The sequence below is a fragment of the Phaethon lepturus genome, unplaced genomic scaffold (assembly GCF_000687285.1).
Source record: "Phaethon lepturus isolate BGI_N335 unplaced genomic scaffold, ASM68728v1 scaffold11020, whole genome shotgun sequence".
Lineage (NCBI taxonomy): Eukaryota > Metazoa > Chordata > Aves > Phaethontiformes > Phaethontidae > Phaethon > Phaethon lepturus.
Genome location: NW_010514080.1, coordinates 70542 through 86929, shown reverse-complemented (window position 1 = coordinate 86929; position 16388 = coordinate 70542). Strand labels below are relative to the sequence as shown.

Genomic DNA, 16388 nt, shown 5'->3' with positions numbered 1-16388 from the left:
GAATTTTCCTCTGGTCTTTTAGAAGATAATCTAATTCACAGAACCCTAGGCCCTGCATAATTTTCAATACCTACTACTGACACCATTTACAAGTTGATAACAAATATATCCATTGCTTTGGAAACTTAGGATGTTCTGTGTGAGAGATTCCGATTTTCTCATACAGTGCAGCGATACTCTTTTCAACATTAAGAAAATGCCTCCTATACTTCTGTTAAAGTTTAATATATCATATTCAGTATCTGATGTTAGTATTTTTCCTGGTAGCCAGTGTTTGAGTATGATCAAATTACATAGATGTATTTGGCATTCTGCATGAAGTCTCATTTCCTGCCTTCCAAGTTATTTAATGAAAATAGTGCCTTGACTGTAACTGAAACTGGTTGGAAATTTACCTTTCTGGTGAGAAGTGAATGTATTTCTGGATTGGTGAGCAGTCATTACATTAGAAGTCCTGGATTACAAAGGAACTTGCAGCAACATCTGATGTATTTCCAAGCTGGCATATTCTTTCTTGAATGACATATGGCTCTGAGCGTTGTTAGAAAAGTGTTGATTACTTACTGTAAGTTTGTAGCTGAGAAATTAAAGATGTTGAAGGCTTCTGTCAGCAGTTTTGGTGGAGGTATTTGAATGGATTTTGTATCAGGTCCTTGCAGAAATACAGTTTACACAATCACAAAATTCAGCCCATTTCACTACACAATAGGAATGTGTACATAGGTTGTGTAGATTGTATGTAGAGGATATAATCTGTTGAGCATTGGTCATTTTTTTTAGATACTCATGGTAGAAACCTCAAAGGAAATACTCCATTAAATATTTCATAGTAGCCTTTTTCTAGTTGCTGTTTACATGAAGTTACCCTATTTTATACTAGTAGTGAATGGTTCTATGTGTAAGTGCTATTTCTGTTGAAATTAATGGAAAAAAATTCAGTCAGCAATACAACAATATCAGACATATACAGTAGCTTTTCAGTGGGAGTGCAGATATTAGAACAGTGTCTTTCAAACACAAAGTGTATATAATACAGCTGTCAAGGTATAGTATCAAACTATCAAAATAGTACCATTTACAGTATTTCATTTTAGAAAATGTGGGTTCATATTATCCAAATATATTCATGCTGCCATTTACTTTCATCATGTGGTTAAATAATATATTGGTGACTTGATTTTTGGTTTATCCTAAATAAAGTTTCAAAAATAACACCAGAATGCATTTCCAGTAACTCAAATGGTGGGAGCTGTGACTTTGCTGGATGTAATTGCAAAGTGAAAGGGGGTGCTTAGATCAGGAAACTTCATATACATACACCTTAATTTTCCAAGTCATCAGTCTTCTAATTGCCATAACACCATTCATTACATTAGCATTAATATATGAAATATATCTAGGCAATATGCCCAGTTCTAAGTACAGTATATAGTTGTCTTCCATAAATACTCAAACCACCATTAATGAAAACTAATGACCCATCAAAATTTGCATTCAGAGTACTGCTTGAAATCTCCAAAGGACTGTCCACAATGCTAGTGTAACAATTTATGGCGTCTGAAATGACGTTTCCCGATATGTTGCTGCATTTAATGGTAATTACCAAACAAAATGGATAAATACAACAATTTTAACCCAGTTTCAGCAACAAGATTGTAATTAGTGATCAAACAACACTTTTGTTACCATAATCAATCAAATAAATCATTTAACTTCAGTTTGTTATTTTAAGGTTTCAAAGAGCATTATTTCTTCCTGGAATTCGTGAAAGCAAGTTGTCTTTATGCTAAAGTCAAGTGGTTTTTTAAAATTATCTCCTACATTTTAAAATTAATATAGAAATAGTTTAATTCATCCTGAACTAGAAAGCACAGATTAGTTATCTACTGCGACAAGATATTAATAATGCAGAGAGAGATAGTCCAAAACTCTGCTTAATTATGGTCCAGAATAGCTGTGTAGCACGTTGGGGGTTTTATGGTATGAGACTGTGTTGTGGTGTATATTGGCCACCCAGCAGTTTCTGCACAATTAAAACCTGTATTCTTTAGGTCTTAGGACATGACGGGTGAGCTGTGACCAGTTCATGTATTTTGGCAGGTAGTCATAAGAGGTTTGACCTGAAGATGTCTGCACTTCAGAATTTATGGGTTGGTTTTGTTTGGCTTCTGTTTGGGGTTTTTTGTGTTAATATCCCTGAAATGTCAGGACTTGCATGATCTTTCTCATTTAACTCCCCACACTCTATTCCATATCTCTCTCTAAAACTTGTAGTGCACCATATAAAGCCTCTATGTAAAAGAGGAATAAATACTCGTTCAGTAGTATTTTTAAGTTATATTTTAATTAAATGTTTATCCAGGTGTCACATTAACAAGGATGGAAGAGGAAGAGAAAAGAATTATTTTGACATGTATTTTGAATATTTACTTGTGATTTGTCATGACTTGTCCTTTTTAACAGAATAGGTGGCATAGGAGACTACTCAACCTCTGTGTTCATGGTTGAGTACTTCAAGGACTAGTAATGAGTTTATGCTGTGATGATTTGTTTCTTCTGTCATGAAGGGACAACTCTGTGATCTGACATGCCTGACACCATTGATGGAAATTGTCTGGATACTGTTAACTGTGTCTGAAAGCAGCAATAGTCTCATTTAGTAGCTCAGTAAGCAAAAAAGGTACATGGTGGAACATTCAGTAGGTGATGTAGAAATGGTTTGGTTCTATAGTAATACTAAAAGGGAGAAGTGAAACTTGGTGGTGTAGATAATTATTGGTAATTGAACTTCTTCATTAAGCACATGCCATACCTTCTTGGTAAAAGAATATGCAAAGTTGGTTATTTGGGGTTTTTATTCATGTCCTTTCCCTAAAGAGACAGGCAAATCAGCAAAGTGCAGTTTTGGGAGGCTGTCAAAACCATAGACAAGCATGAGGTTTTGCACAAAATACTAAAGAAACATCTGAAAATGTTTGATCGCTTCTTTGAAGTAAATGATGAAAAACACCAAAACTGTATGTGTTTTGCTTCCTTCTTGTACTCCAGTTTAAAAAAAAAAAAAAAAAAGTTTTATGAATGGATTTTGGTATGTAAAACAGAAAGTTTGAGTATTCTATGCAAAAGACAGCAGTCATTACCAAAATTATTTAATGGGCCATTCTGATTTGTGGTCAGGATTTGTAGACTGAAATTGTTTTTTTACATGCAATCATTTCATTGAAAAAGTTAGCCTAAACCTTTAGCATAGATAATTCGTTATTGTGGGTCATAATCTTACAGAAAAAGACAAAGAAGTAAAATTCCCATGATTCCACTTACGGATTTTATCACATAGTCGCTTCTGTATTCATATCTTGCATCTGTCTTTTTTAATGCTGTGAATTACAGCAAACTGAGCACACGAATTTCTTGTATTAAGAATTGTCTGATAAAAGAATCATCAGATGCAAGCTACTGTTAATTTTACAGACTGATACAGCAGGATAATCTTTTTACTGAGTCAATTCTAGGACCTTTGCATGCATAGGATGATAGATTTTTCTTTAAATTTTGCCCAGGTTTCAGTGAAGAGTTCTACTTGTGTCTCCAAGTCTTCATATTCAGAATGTTTTCATTCTCTAGATTGTTGTCTTATCATATACCTGTGCAGACTATTCAGTAAATGCCTTTTTCTTGATATATTCGGAGTTTATTTTCTTTTTGCAGTAACTTTTTACAGTTCCTACAATGGAAGTTATATTTCAGATCTGCAGTTTCCATCATGAAATACTCAACTCTCTGGATCTGTAAGTTAGTTATTTAGCATAGGCAACAATTCATTTAACTGAAAAGAAAATGAACTAAAACTGAAGTTGATACACAATATTTGGAAAGGCAGTGTTCCTGAAGTTTAAAAGTTTTTTCAGTCTAGGGTTTTACTTTTGGTTCATCTACAGCAATAACTTTTTCTGTCTGAAATGACAGTGCTGATGATGTTAAACTCGCAGTTATACAGACTTGCTGCATTTAATTATTTCATTTAAGATCTTTAAAAGATACATAACTATTTGGAGAAGAAAAAGGAATGTTCATACTTTTTTCTTCATGTAGAACATTGCTAGGAGGTTGTGTTTCACAGTAACTAATACTTTGAATGTAGTCATGAGTGAAACGTTAACTCACTGCAAAGCAGTAGTTAGTAACCTAATCATGTCATACTGTCAATACACTGCCGTTTACATTGTTCCATTTCAACAATATGTGTGACAAACTGCAGATAAAGTTGAATTGAAACTGCTGCTATAATATCTTTTCCTTTTTCTGTTGTTTTCCCTTTCATGGTTAAATCTAACATTCACACAAAAACTATATTATGTTGCCCTTGAGACTATTGGTCAAACCTAGGTCTGAGGTAATACAGTATTAAAATGTTAGCTAGTTCAGTTTTAAATTAGCTACTTTTCAAAAAGGCTGAGAGAAGTTGCTTGCACTTGTTCTTATACCATTTTGTGAAGTCAGAGAATATAACAGAGATGGGCTTTTGTTTCTTTATTGAGACTTTATTGCAACTTTATTGAGATTGTTTCTTTACTGAGACTTCATAGAAGGCAAATACCAGAAGTCCATTTTATTTGGTTGCTTAAATTTTACTAACAAAATAGCTTATTTTTTTTTTTATTTCCTATAGGAATATAGGAAAAATATAGCTTGTGGATCTTCAGAAGTATAATTTTAAATTAATAACATAAAAATCCATAACTTCTTTTCTGAAATGGTAAACTACAGAGTGTTAGCCAGTCACAAAGGTGAATGACTTGACTAAGTCAAGTGAAACTGATAACCCGCAATGACTTGGAAGGAGGTCGTCATACTGTTCAAGTCTTGTGAAGGGAGTAAGGACTCAGGTAGGGTGTTCTGGCATGCAAAGAAACTGTGAATCAGACACTGAAATGTATTATGGACTGTGGAACTTGTCAACCTGGAACACTGAGGCCATCTCCTCATCCATCTGAGTACTCTAGTGACAGTGAGGACTAATGTGTTAAGGACTTGAAATCAGAAGATTGGCTATGGTTTCTGTGTCAGTGCTTGGCCATTAGTTTACTGAAGTTTGATATCAAAGCTGTTTAAAATTATATTCTGATGCATTGGGGGGTAGAGCCTGCTTTTCATTTTTTTTAAATGGTTTCTTAGTTATTGATTATAATTTGTTTTTAATGAAAAAATGTAGTTTAGCATTACAAGCAATTTTGTTCACTTGGGAAAATGAATTTCTTCCCTAGAGTTAAGTCAGTAGAATTTCCATACATAACTAGGCATTTTAATTTAGGAATTTCTGTGGAAGTAGCTTCAAATAAGCAGTTGTTGCAGCAAAAGTGGAACTGGTGAAGATTGCTTTCATGTCTCCTGAATCTTAATAACATGGTACCTTCAGCTTTTCTCTGTAACTTTCTTGTCATAATACCTTCAGTACCATAGCCCACACCTTTCATGCTAAGACCTCACCCCAGTTTCTCTCCTGCTCTTCTGCATAGTAGATGTCTCCACTATAAACACTTGCAGAGCCTTCCTGCATTCACAGTTTGCTACTGCAATACCCCATTTTCCTCGCTTATGCCTTAAATTTCCCTTTTTTCTCTGCGCTCCATTCCCCATCTACTCTGTGTCAAAACAAAGCACAGGCTGTTGCCACTCTGGAGCCACACAAGAAGTGGTATGCTGGCCAGCACATATGCTGCATGGCCATCAGGCTGCCAGCAAAGTGGAAGGATTCAACCAGTCAGTCGTTCCTCTGTTTTGCAGTATACTGGGACTCAGTCAGACAAGATTTTGTATGGGATGGCTTTGGAGTTCATCAAGGCAGTATGGCATATGTGCGTTCTTGGTTTCACTTCAAAAGGAAATCTGTATTTTGACAAAGGTTGTGTAAGCTCTGTGCATTGATTTTTTTTTTTTAATTATTATTATTTTTTCCCCTCCAGTTTTAAATAGTTATCAAAAGCTAGCAGAAGTGTCTCATGCCTTTACTGTGAAAAGTAGAATACAGGATGTTGTTGTTCCCATTACACTTGATAGAAGTAGTTGGCAGCGCTTTGCATTGGATTTGTTTATAGCTAGAAACATCAGGAAGTTCTTCACTGAAATAATGCTTTTATGCAATGTCTGAAGGATGACATTAAGAGTTAGCACTGGCTAAGTGTTTTCTGTATGTTCGGTATGCTCTGTGTTTCAGTCTCACCCAGACAGGAAAGGACTGATTTGCTTTGCTTCCAACAACCATTGAGATTGATGAATAATGGGAACAAGCTGGCTGAAATTATTTATCATAAAAATGAAAACATTATGTTATAAGGGAAACAGCTGAAGGACTTGGCATTGGTTAGGTAAGGAGCTCTTCACTGTGAACATTCAGTTGCTATGAGTTAGCTGAGTTCTTGTTTTGGAAGCAAGTTTGAGTTCTTAAGTGTTTAGTCTGTTAAAATTAGACAGTAAACATCGTTACTATGTTTATTATTCTTTTGGATCTGACAAAAGTTTGCTTGCCTTTCAGAAATACACTTTTGCAATTTCAGTGCATTTTTTAGTCTCCTCTGAACTGTTGCCATGTACCTCGTGGAAGATGTTAGTTTGCATTAAACAAATGATTCCACCTTGAGTGTGCAATTCTGGTGCCTGCATATGTGAAATTTAAAGGTTGGGGTTTTTTCTCCTTTGACACATGGCAAATCACAAAAGCATGTCATGGCTGATTTGAGTTCCCGGTTTCTCAAGTTCTGATAGTCTCAGATGTGATATAAGGGTGAGAAGTCCTTGAGCACCTCTGATTTATGACACTTGACTATAGTCCCTGACAGTATGGCCCTTATGAGTAGCGATGCCATACTACAGAGTTTTTCCATAGTCATCCCAGCACCTTCGTTGAAACACTGATGTGACATAGCTGTTGTAGAAAGCAGTTCTATTATCTTGATGTCATCCTTCAGAGCTACAGTAAAGCTAATAAATAGGAGTATAAAGAAACACCAAGAGAGTGAAAGGCATTTCTAGCGTTCTTCTGATTTCCCCTCGTTTTAAAATGTTCTGTTCTGTCTTCCAAACCTTAGCAATAGGGAATATGAATTTTCTATGAGAGCTACTGTGAAGGTTTTCAAAAGTGTGTATTTAATATTCTTCTTTTCTGTTTGCATTATTTCTTCTTACTGTGTTTCCTGATTGGTTGCCTTTGCTTTTCTTTTTGCTTTGTGGTGGTTGTGACTTACTTTATAACCCATTTTACAATATCAAGTGAGACTTGAAATATTCAAAACTTGGTAGGAATAGCACCACAATGCTGGTTTGAGGAAAAGCAGTAAAGATTATGACCTTAAAAAAATTATAACCCATCAACATTGAGACATGTTACTAGCTTTTGTTAGATGAATACAAGACTAACGAGCTCTTTAACTGAAGAGGCTCTTTCATTAATTCCAGAAGGTAATGAGTCAAAGTCTCAAAATGACAAACTGATAACGCTTATCAGTGATGTATATTTCTGAACAAAACCAAAACAATCCCTAATGTTGATATTTAAATTATGTTAATGGGGCTTCAAAAATAACATTTTTCTGAAGTGATGTATGTGAAATGAAGTAGAGAATATACATCTCACGTATACTTTTCAGTTTCTTGAAATTTCTTTTAAATTGTTTGTCTTCATACACTGTTGTGTAAATTATTATGAAGATTATCTTTACATTAATGCTGACATTTGTATCTTAATTTCTTTTTTAATGACATTTCCATTCCACAGTAACCAAGATGGTGACAGCAATACGATCAAACCTAGTGTTTCTATCCTTGTGTCACTTAGAATCCTGTCTGAATTTAATTGAAATCTTTATGACTAATGTCACCTGAAATCCAACCCTTGAAAAATATGTTGCATGTACTGCAATTGCGCATCAAGTGAGAATTCGCTGTCGTAAATTTTTGACAAGTCTTTCATACTATGATTCAAGTATTCTGCATGTGTGGATTGACAGGGATGGTTTGAAGTTTTATGCTAGTATGTGCATAGCATGTCCCATTTTTTGTGTTATTTTACAATCTTGTGTAAATTATGATGGAAAAAGTTACTATTAATGTAAGTTGATAATTTCAATAATTTCGTTAAGACAGTAACAGCATTCTTAATGATTTTTATGGTAACTGTCATACTTCTTAATTTGAACGCTCAAGTCAAGTAATGAAAACCTAGCACCATAGTTCCTGTCATCTCTACATACATAATGAATGGATATAGCAAAGATTGAGAACAAACCCTGTGTGGTAGTAGTACGTGATCTGTGAATAAGGTTTCATAACTTTCAGTTATAAATTAGGCATAATTCATTTTTTTCCACTTAAAAATGTGTGAAAACCTATCACCTGAAGAGGGGAAAAAAATAAATTTATAAATGCCAAATTTCTGTTTTAAAATTTAAAAAAATACTTTCTGTATTATTTGAGTAATTTTCCTTAAAATTTATCTGAGAATTAACCTCAAAAGCTTTTTCCTAGCTTAGGTTTTGAACATATATAATTGATTGTGAACATCTTAATTTTTAAAACTTGAAAATTTTACAGATAAAAAGCTTTGGTGGGCAGACCAGAACTTAGCTCAGATTGGTACCTGTAACAAAAAAGATGGAAGAAACCCAGCTGTCCTGCGAAACAAAACTTCAGGTGTTGTACACATGAAAGTATATGATAAAGCAGCACAGCAAGGTATGTTAAATTTTAAGCACGTTTAAGCAATTTTTGAACTGCATAGTATCTTTTCCCATGTTATTCTCCAAATGTGGCTATAACAAAATACTATGTATTTCATTGTAATTCAGTGATAAAATACTGTAAGATATTTTATTATTGAATAAATTTTTGAATGCAATAGGATAATTGATTTATCATATCTGCCTGATACATTTTAATTTATCAGATGTTTTATGAAGTTTACACTATAGTAAAGTTCAAAGTTCTTTTATAGAATCTAAATTTAAAATTTTTAGTAAAAAAAAAACACTGTGTGAACTTAATCTCAAATTACTGAAATTTTATAAAATACTGTAAGATATTTTATTATTGAATAAATTTTTGAATGCAATAGGATAATTGATTTATCATATCTGCCTGATACATTTTAATTTATCAGATGTTTTATGAAGTTTACACTATAGTAAAGTTCAAAGTTCTTTTATAGAATGTAAATTTAAAATTTTTAGTAAAAAAAAAACCACTGTGTGAACTTAATCTCAAATTATTGAAATTTTATGTGCAGTATTGTGAGAGAATTAATTAATATTCTTCATTATCTATTTGTCTTAAAGCAGTTTAAGTCATCTAAATTGTCAGAAATTACAGCAGTATAAATCAAAAGTGAGACAGCAGAAAAATGGGGGAGTATTGCTGATACTGCCAAAACTTAGTTGGCAAAGTAGGAGCTAAGGTAATACTAAAACTGTAATTCGGGGTCATACCCTCAGTTGTGTGAATTTGGAGATCAGAGATGAAAACATTTGGGGGATTCTCTAGAAAGAGTATTTCTGATTCCAGCTACTGGAAGTGACAAGGATGGGATCTACATGAAACGAATTATTTTGTTTTGTGGAGAAGCTTCCATAGGAACGCAGGATAGTTTACTACAATAGGTAGTCTATGTACAGAGTACATGAATTCAGTTCCATATTGAGCACTTCTGAGAACACTTGCGATTTCACCTAATCTAGGAAGTGCCAAAAAGGTGCTTCACCAGCCTTTTTTGGTTTTAAATGTGGTGGAACAGTAAGTAATTAAGCATTCAGTAATGTTTCTACCATTTTAAAGTGCTTGAACTCCCTACCATGGAGACATACGGAAAGCCTCATGAGTGCCCAAATGTTAGCGATATCAGGTGTCTGTGGCATTAATATGCATCTTCCACTGTACTAAAGAAAAAGAACAGTTCTGTCTTTTTGTACTACTGAACTTTAACTGTAATGAGAGCCCTTAATTTGTGTAGTGGAATGTCACCTTGCTGATCTATATTTTAAGGGAGAGCAAAGTCAGGGTTTTGGATATAACAATCAAACACTGTAGATGGGATTCAACTTTACACTTACACTTTTGTTTTTTGAGAATCGTTGAATATTTCGTATGTGTCTTGCATTTCATTAAATCAAAGTGACATGAGAGCAAATGTGCTGTGAGGGCCCATACAGATTTCTCTGTATACAAATCTGACATCCTAGATTTTCTTCTTTACTGTACAATTTGTCTCTTTGAGGATACCTGAGACTTTGAAACCTCACCTGTCTTTTCCATTTGTATGGTTGGATTGTTAGAAAACATCTATGATTTTAGATGAAGAAATGCTTTTTACTTCAAAATTAGTAATGGAAAAATAGATGTGACAAGTAGCTCTCTGATTCATATGGGCTTGTTAACTTGTAATCAACTAATTCCTTGAATGTCTTAGTAGACTTAAATGTTTCTTCGTGAAGTTTCAAATTTCTGAGATGTGTTTATTCTACTGCATATAATGTTTATTACAAATCTTATTAAAAAGTGTTCATCTATTACTTAAAAGTAAATATTGTTCTAATTAAGAAGTAGGAGCCTGGATCTGTGAGATCACATTGGAGTGCATCTTCAATATACTAAACGAATGCTGGTTCATTAAGATGATGAGGTTAATATAACATTTGATGAATGACTACAATATGATCAATGATTTGGTCATGGTCTAGAATAAGATAAACCTTCCAGACTAATGTTAGTGAGATTACATCATTGCTACTCCAAACTAAACGTGGTATTTTCAGTTTCATCATATGCTTTTACTTTAAAATAGGCAGATTGTTCTGCAGAAAACCGAGCTATTTAAAAAAAAAAATATTGTGAGGAAAAAACCCACTATTCTAAGTGTTCAGATAAAATAATATAAGAGTGAAGCATGAAATAGTATATGAATAGTAGTATAGCTTGAAATATTTTATGCACATCTCAATTTTTCAAAGAAGCTAGCTGAACAAAGTTTGGTTTTGGCATTATCAATAAATTGATGCCAACAGTCATTTTTAGTCAGGATTGCATTGTTCAAATTTTGTTTCCTCTTGTCTCCTCTCCCATCATGTTATAGGTAGCAATTCCTGTCAGTTAAACAATGGTGGATGCTCCCAGCTTTGCTTACCAACTTCAGAAACCACCAGGACTTGTGTGTGTACAGTAGGCTACAATCTTCAAAAAAACCGTATGGCATGCAAAGGTAAAATGGCTTTCAATATTTAGTATTTGTTTTAACTAACTTCAGTTTTATGGGAATGCTGTAATGAGTAAATAAACTTTATTAATTTTAAGTTAAATAACTATACTTAATATGCTTGATTAAAGCAGTAATACAGAAATGTCTATTGTGGTTAGGGCAGAATTTAAATTTAGCTTTTAATTTCTTTAGTTAGTTCTGCATAGATTTTTGTGGAAATTCTGAGGAATATTTTTTTCTTTTTCTTTTTGTAACGTAGGCAGAAAAGCAGACCATCTTGAGCCATCATTAATAGTAGTACATATTTGTTCAAGGCCATATGCCTTATCTTTAAACTAAATTATATCCTACAGTATCTGAAAAGTTGGATGTCTCAGTCTATTATATTGCCCTTAATAAAAGTAAGGTCTGATTTTTATTTAAAAAAAAAAAAAAAAATCTGTTGTCTATTTGAGCAGGAAAAAAACCAAACTCAGCTTACATCCAAAAGTTTTGCTTTTGCCTGAATAATACAAAACATCCTTGTCGTCAAGGTGCCTCATAGTTGTATAAAGTTAGTATTATTGATATATGTATTTGTATGAGGCATTGCTACCTCATCTAGTTAATAATAGCGTAAACATAGAAGCAGAATTAAGCAACAGAAATATGGCTTTTCTGCTTCTTCAGTGTTTTTCATATGTGACAATAACATGTTCTTAACATTGTTTTAGTTCTTTTTAAAGTAGTCTTTTTCACTTTTACAATTACCTTAACCCACAACTGTAGGCTATAAATATCTGTAAATAAAACTGGTGGATGCTGTGTGCTTGAAAGGTATTCTTCCTTTATGTCTATAAATACTGCTTTCTAGATCATAACAGCTTTTTATGGTTAAATTTTCCTTCAATTAAAAAGAGGTCATGAGTCAAAAACATTTTTATTCTGACTTGAAAATTCATGGAGAAAAACTGACAAGTACTATTCTGTACATATATACTTATTTAGCATTGCTCTTTTCATTTGCTAGCTAGATGTTGTCTTGCTTTGAAAATTTTTTTAAATTCTCTACCTGAATCTAGCTAGCTCTTTACAAAGAAAGAAATTTTCAAAAAAATGGTGTGAAGAAAAAGGAACCTTTTTCTGTATCGTAGTTCTTCAATAACATGAGTTATGTATTGTTACGCTGTGTAACAATTAAGCTGCCCTTAAACTCAGAATTGTTCTGATATGTGAACAGATTAGGGCAACAAAGTATTTGTTCTAATGTTGGTTATCAACAGTTAGGTGTGAGTCATCTCAACTGGGAATGACTGCATAATAGGACCTCTACACAATAGAATTTCTTCCTACTTGGTAGAAATAGGTGCATCTGGAGTATGGTTATTCTAACATGAAAGAAGACAAAATGCATCCATTAACACTATCTATTTCTCCCTGTTGTCTGTAAAGGAAGTGTACGTAACTAAATGAGGTGAGATGAATCCCATGCCACAAAAGACAATTTACAGTCTTGAGTCCTGCTGTCCACATGTTCTTTAAAATTGTTTCTTGCTGAATATGTACAGAAAGTGCAGATGCGCAGTGAGAATATTCTTAAATTTCTCATGATTAAAACACATTTTCTTCTTAAGTTTTCATTTTCGTTACTGCTAATTACTTAAGTATGAGGTGATGCTTGAAAGGGACAGTGATTCCCTTCTCTTTATAAGACTACATATATTATTTAACTAGAAATACACCATAATAAGTCATGAATGTTTTTTCAAAGAGCTGGAGTTACCATTCTGGAAAACTATGGAGCATTATTGGAAAACTATGTCTAGTGCTTGTTAATTCCTCAAGTCTTGTTAATTGGGAAAGTCTCCACTTTGGTCTCATTGGCTATTTTATTTTTCCCATAGGTATTGAATCATTTCTTATGTATTCTGTTCATGAAGGAATTAGAGGAATTCCACTTGATCCAAATGATAAAATGGATGCTTTAATGCCTATATCTGGAACTTCATTTGCTGTGGGCATAGACTTCCATGCAGGTAAATATTACATATAGTTTATTGTATGTACGGTAAATATTGTATACGATTGTTATAAATGAAATAACCCCCCAGTTTTCAAACCTTCCAAGTAATTACAACTATATTTAAAGGAATTGGAAGTTGATTGTGTCTTAGTGTTAACCTGTAGCTATTTATTATTTACGGTAAATAGGAAAACATGTATTATGTATATGTAGATTGCATTAACAGTGCTAGCTGCTATTTTTTAGTGGAGACGTCACTGAGAGCTTGAATGGGAAACTGGTGGTTTTACAGAAAGTGGTCATAAATCTGTAGCAAAGCAGTTTTCATTAGTTCCTTTATCATAGAAAAAAGCTTGTTCCTGTCATGACTTTTTTTCCACTGAATTTTTGTAGTCCTATGTATTGTACTTAGCAGGTACAATAATCAGCTGTGTTTTGACAGCTGGGTGGGATAGTTTTCTTTCTGTCCAGTAAAGTTTGTTCACTTCACTGCAGCGTACAAGCCAATGCCATATCTGTTTCTTCCATTTAGAAGATGATGCTCTAACAGCCTGCAGAACAAGCATTTCTATCTTAAGTACACTGCACACCTTTCCACTGAAGTGTATAAATAAAACACAGTTTTCAGTTTAGATAGCCTTACAAATTTCCTAGGAAATTAGGAGGTTTCTGTTTTGAAAATATGTGAAAGAAGGTGGAAAGAAATTAAGGATTAGATCCTGAAAAGTACTTGAGTACATCTCCCGCTGGTACTGAAAGGTGTCTGAATGTCTTCAAAGGCTTTAGGAATTCATGGTTAGTTTGTAGACAATACGAAATCTGTGACCAAGTAGTGACCTGAAAACATCTTGTATCTCCATATTTTTGACCCATTAGCTCTCTGACCAGCCTTCTTTACAAACTGATTTTCTCATGAGCTGTTTTTGTTACCCATTGAGTTTACAAACTATCAGTTTAGAAATAAAATTTTAAGTTACCTATGTTGTATACATATGGACATGGGCTTCCTGAAATGTACAATTATTTTGTCATACTCCATTGTCTTCCATTTTAAAATAAGTTCTGCCTGGGAATTCAGCATTGAGAGATCCTATGGTTTTGCTTAAGTATATGTTAATATGTACCTTCATACTAAAACCAGACCTTTTTCTGCTTGTTTTGTTTGGCTACATCATCACAGAAGCATCACTAATATTTTGTTAACAGGTTAGGAGTGAAACGCATTAAAGTCTTCTCTCCTTTTGGCCTACCTTCTTCACTGATGCTCTTGTACCTCTACACTGCCTAGTAAAATTCCAAGTTCACTCAGCATTTTACACATGCCCTCATGTGTATATTTTGCTTTCAGGTCAGTGACAGCTAATGTTCAGAGCTTTTGTTACATCATAGGTATAGCTCATTCACCGTCTACTGAGACATAAAAATCACTTAAAAGACAATGCCTTTATACACATATCTTAGATGGGAAAGACTGTGATATAGCTGATTTTATCTATTCCTGGAGAGATGCAGGATGACAGAGAAGTGGTAGGTCGGCATGTTCATGACAGACAGTACTAAGACAATGCAATTGAGTTTCCCAGGGATTATATTTGTTATTATACTACACTTAACCTTAAAAAATACCATTTTTTATTTCATCTTGTCAAGCTTTACAAAATTATGATGTATACTACAGAAATTTGAAATTTGACCTTCTTGTTCTAAAATACTGATACTAGGATTTTATTGGGGATTTTGCATCTTGTGTTTTCTTTGGCTTGGGGATTTTTTTTTTTAGCATAGTCTACTTATAGGATGTGCTAGCTCCTACTTTAGAGAGCTTTGTTTGGACTTCAGCAGTCATTATCAAATTAATGTTTTGGAAGAATAATACGCATGTACTAGTTTTTAGCTTTGAAATTTGAGGAAGGATGAAATTGAGGTTCGCCAACTTCTGTGATGAACAGTTACAGCACAGGGAACATGAATACGACTGACAGTGACAAATGCATTGCTAAACATGAATGTAAATCTTCTGTTGCAGTGAAATCTCAAGGGCATATTGTCTTATAAAAAGTTACCGTACAGCTTTCAACTGCATTTTAGATTAAAAAGCAATTGTTTTTCTCATTTTGATGCCTTACCTTGAATTTTCTGAATGCATTCCTGAAACCTTTGTTCATCAAATATGATTCAGAAGGCAAGTGGAGGTACTTTCAGATTTCATCTTGGGTTTTTTTGGTTTTTTTTTTCCACTTAGTGACTTATTCTTATTTCTTAATGGTGAAATACTCCCAAATTCTGATCTACTCTCACTAATTGTTTAGGTATGCAAAGTGGCTAAAATACATTAACGTATGCTAGGAGTATAGTGTATTATAGTTAAAAGAAGGCAATATTTTTGCAGAGATGAAAGAGCTATACAAGATAAATGCATCTTTTTTCTCCCTATGCCTTGATACTTCTAAATTCTCATTAAAGAACTACAAGAGTAGTTTACTTTTTTTAAAAGTTGTTGGGGAGTGGTGTTGCCAGTGTTATTTAAGACATAGGTTTATAAAACTGAGTGTGATCCTTGTAGCCTTTCATTTCTGTATTGTTAAAGATAACGGCATCGGTTCTTCCCTGCAGCTGAAGACTTCTTCACAGTATGTCAGGCAAATGCCTGTTGTTTTTCCTCTCGACATTGTTCCCGGAAGGTCACCATACTTTTTTACCTTAGTATCTGGTTTGCATTTGTTGAAATCATTATTTCACGTGGTGGAATGTATTTAAGCTTGGTCTGGTTTGAGGAGAGTCTGCATGGCAGAGAAATACCACTGCATCTGAGACATCTAGGGCATTCTAAGAATTGAAAAAATTAGAGCATCATGTTTATTTGCAGAACGATGGTCTTCAAACTGAGGGGTAGAACACTGTCTCCAAGCAAATGATCATGTTCATGAGGACGCTATCTTCTACTTCTAGAGGGCACAAACTACTTAATGAATAGTAGTATTTCTGTCTTTTTAAAGTATGACAATGCAGAGTGGTGTTATGAATCTTTTCATTACCGCCGAAAAGCCTCCATAGAGGTGTACTACTAGTTAAAATTGTTGATAGTTTTGAAATAATGCAGTGTCATTGCTGAGCCCCTTTCAGTTCTGCAGTAGTTTGTCTCACAAA

The 16388-nt window shown here is 33.8% G+C and overlaps 1 protein-coding gene across 1 annotated transcript in view; it reads left to right on the top strand.

Moving 5' to 3' along the window:
- Positions 1-16388, top strand: part of LOC104624574 (low-density lipoprotein receptor-related protein 1B) — a gene marked incomplete at both ends in the record, with an annotated part of 148825 nt that overhangs the window by 62216 nt on the left and 70221 nt on the right. Inside the window, 3 exons of the mRNA XM_010291978.1 lie at positions 8587-8727; positions 11117-11242; positions 13123-13254. Coding sequence (XP_010290280.1) covers positions 8587-8727; positions 11117-11242; positions 13123-13254 — 399 coding nt within the window. The remainder of the gene's footprint in view (positions 1-8586; positions 8728-11116; positions 11243-13122; positions 13255-16388) is intronic.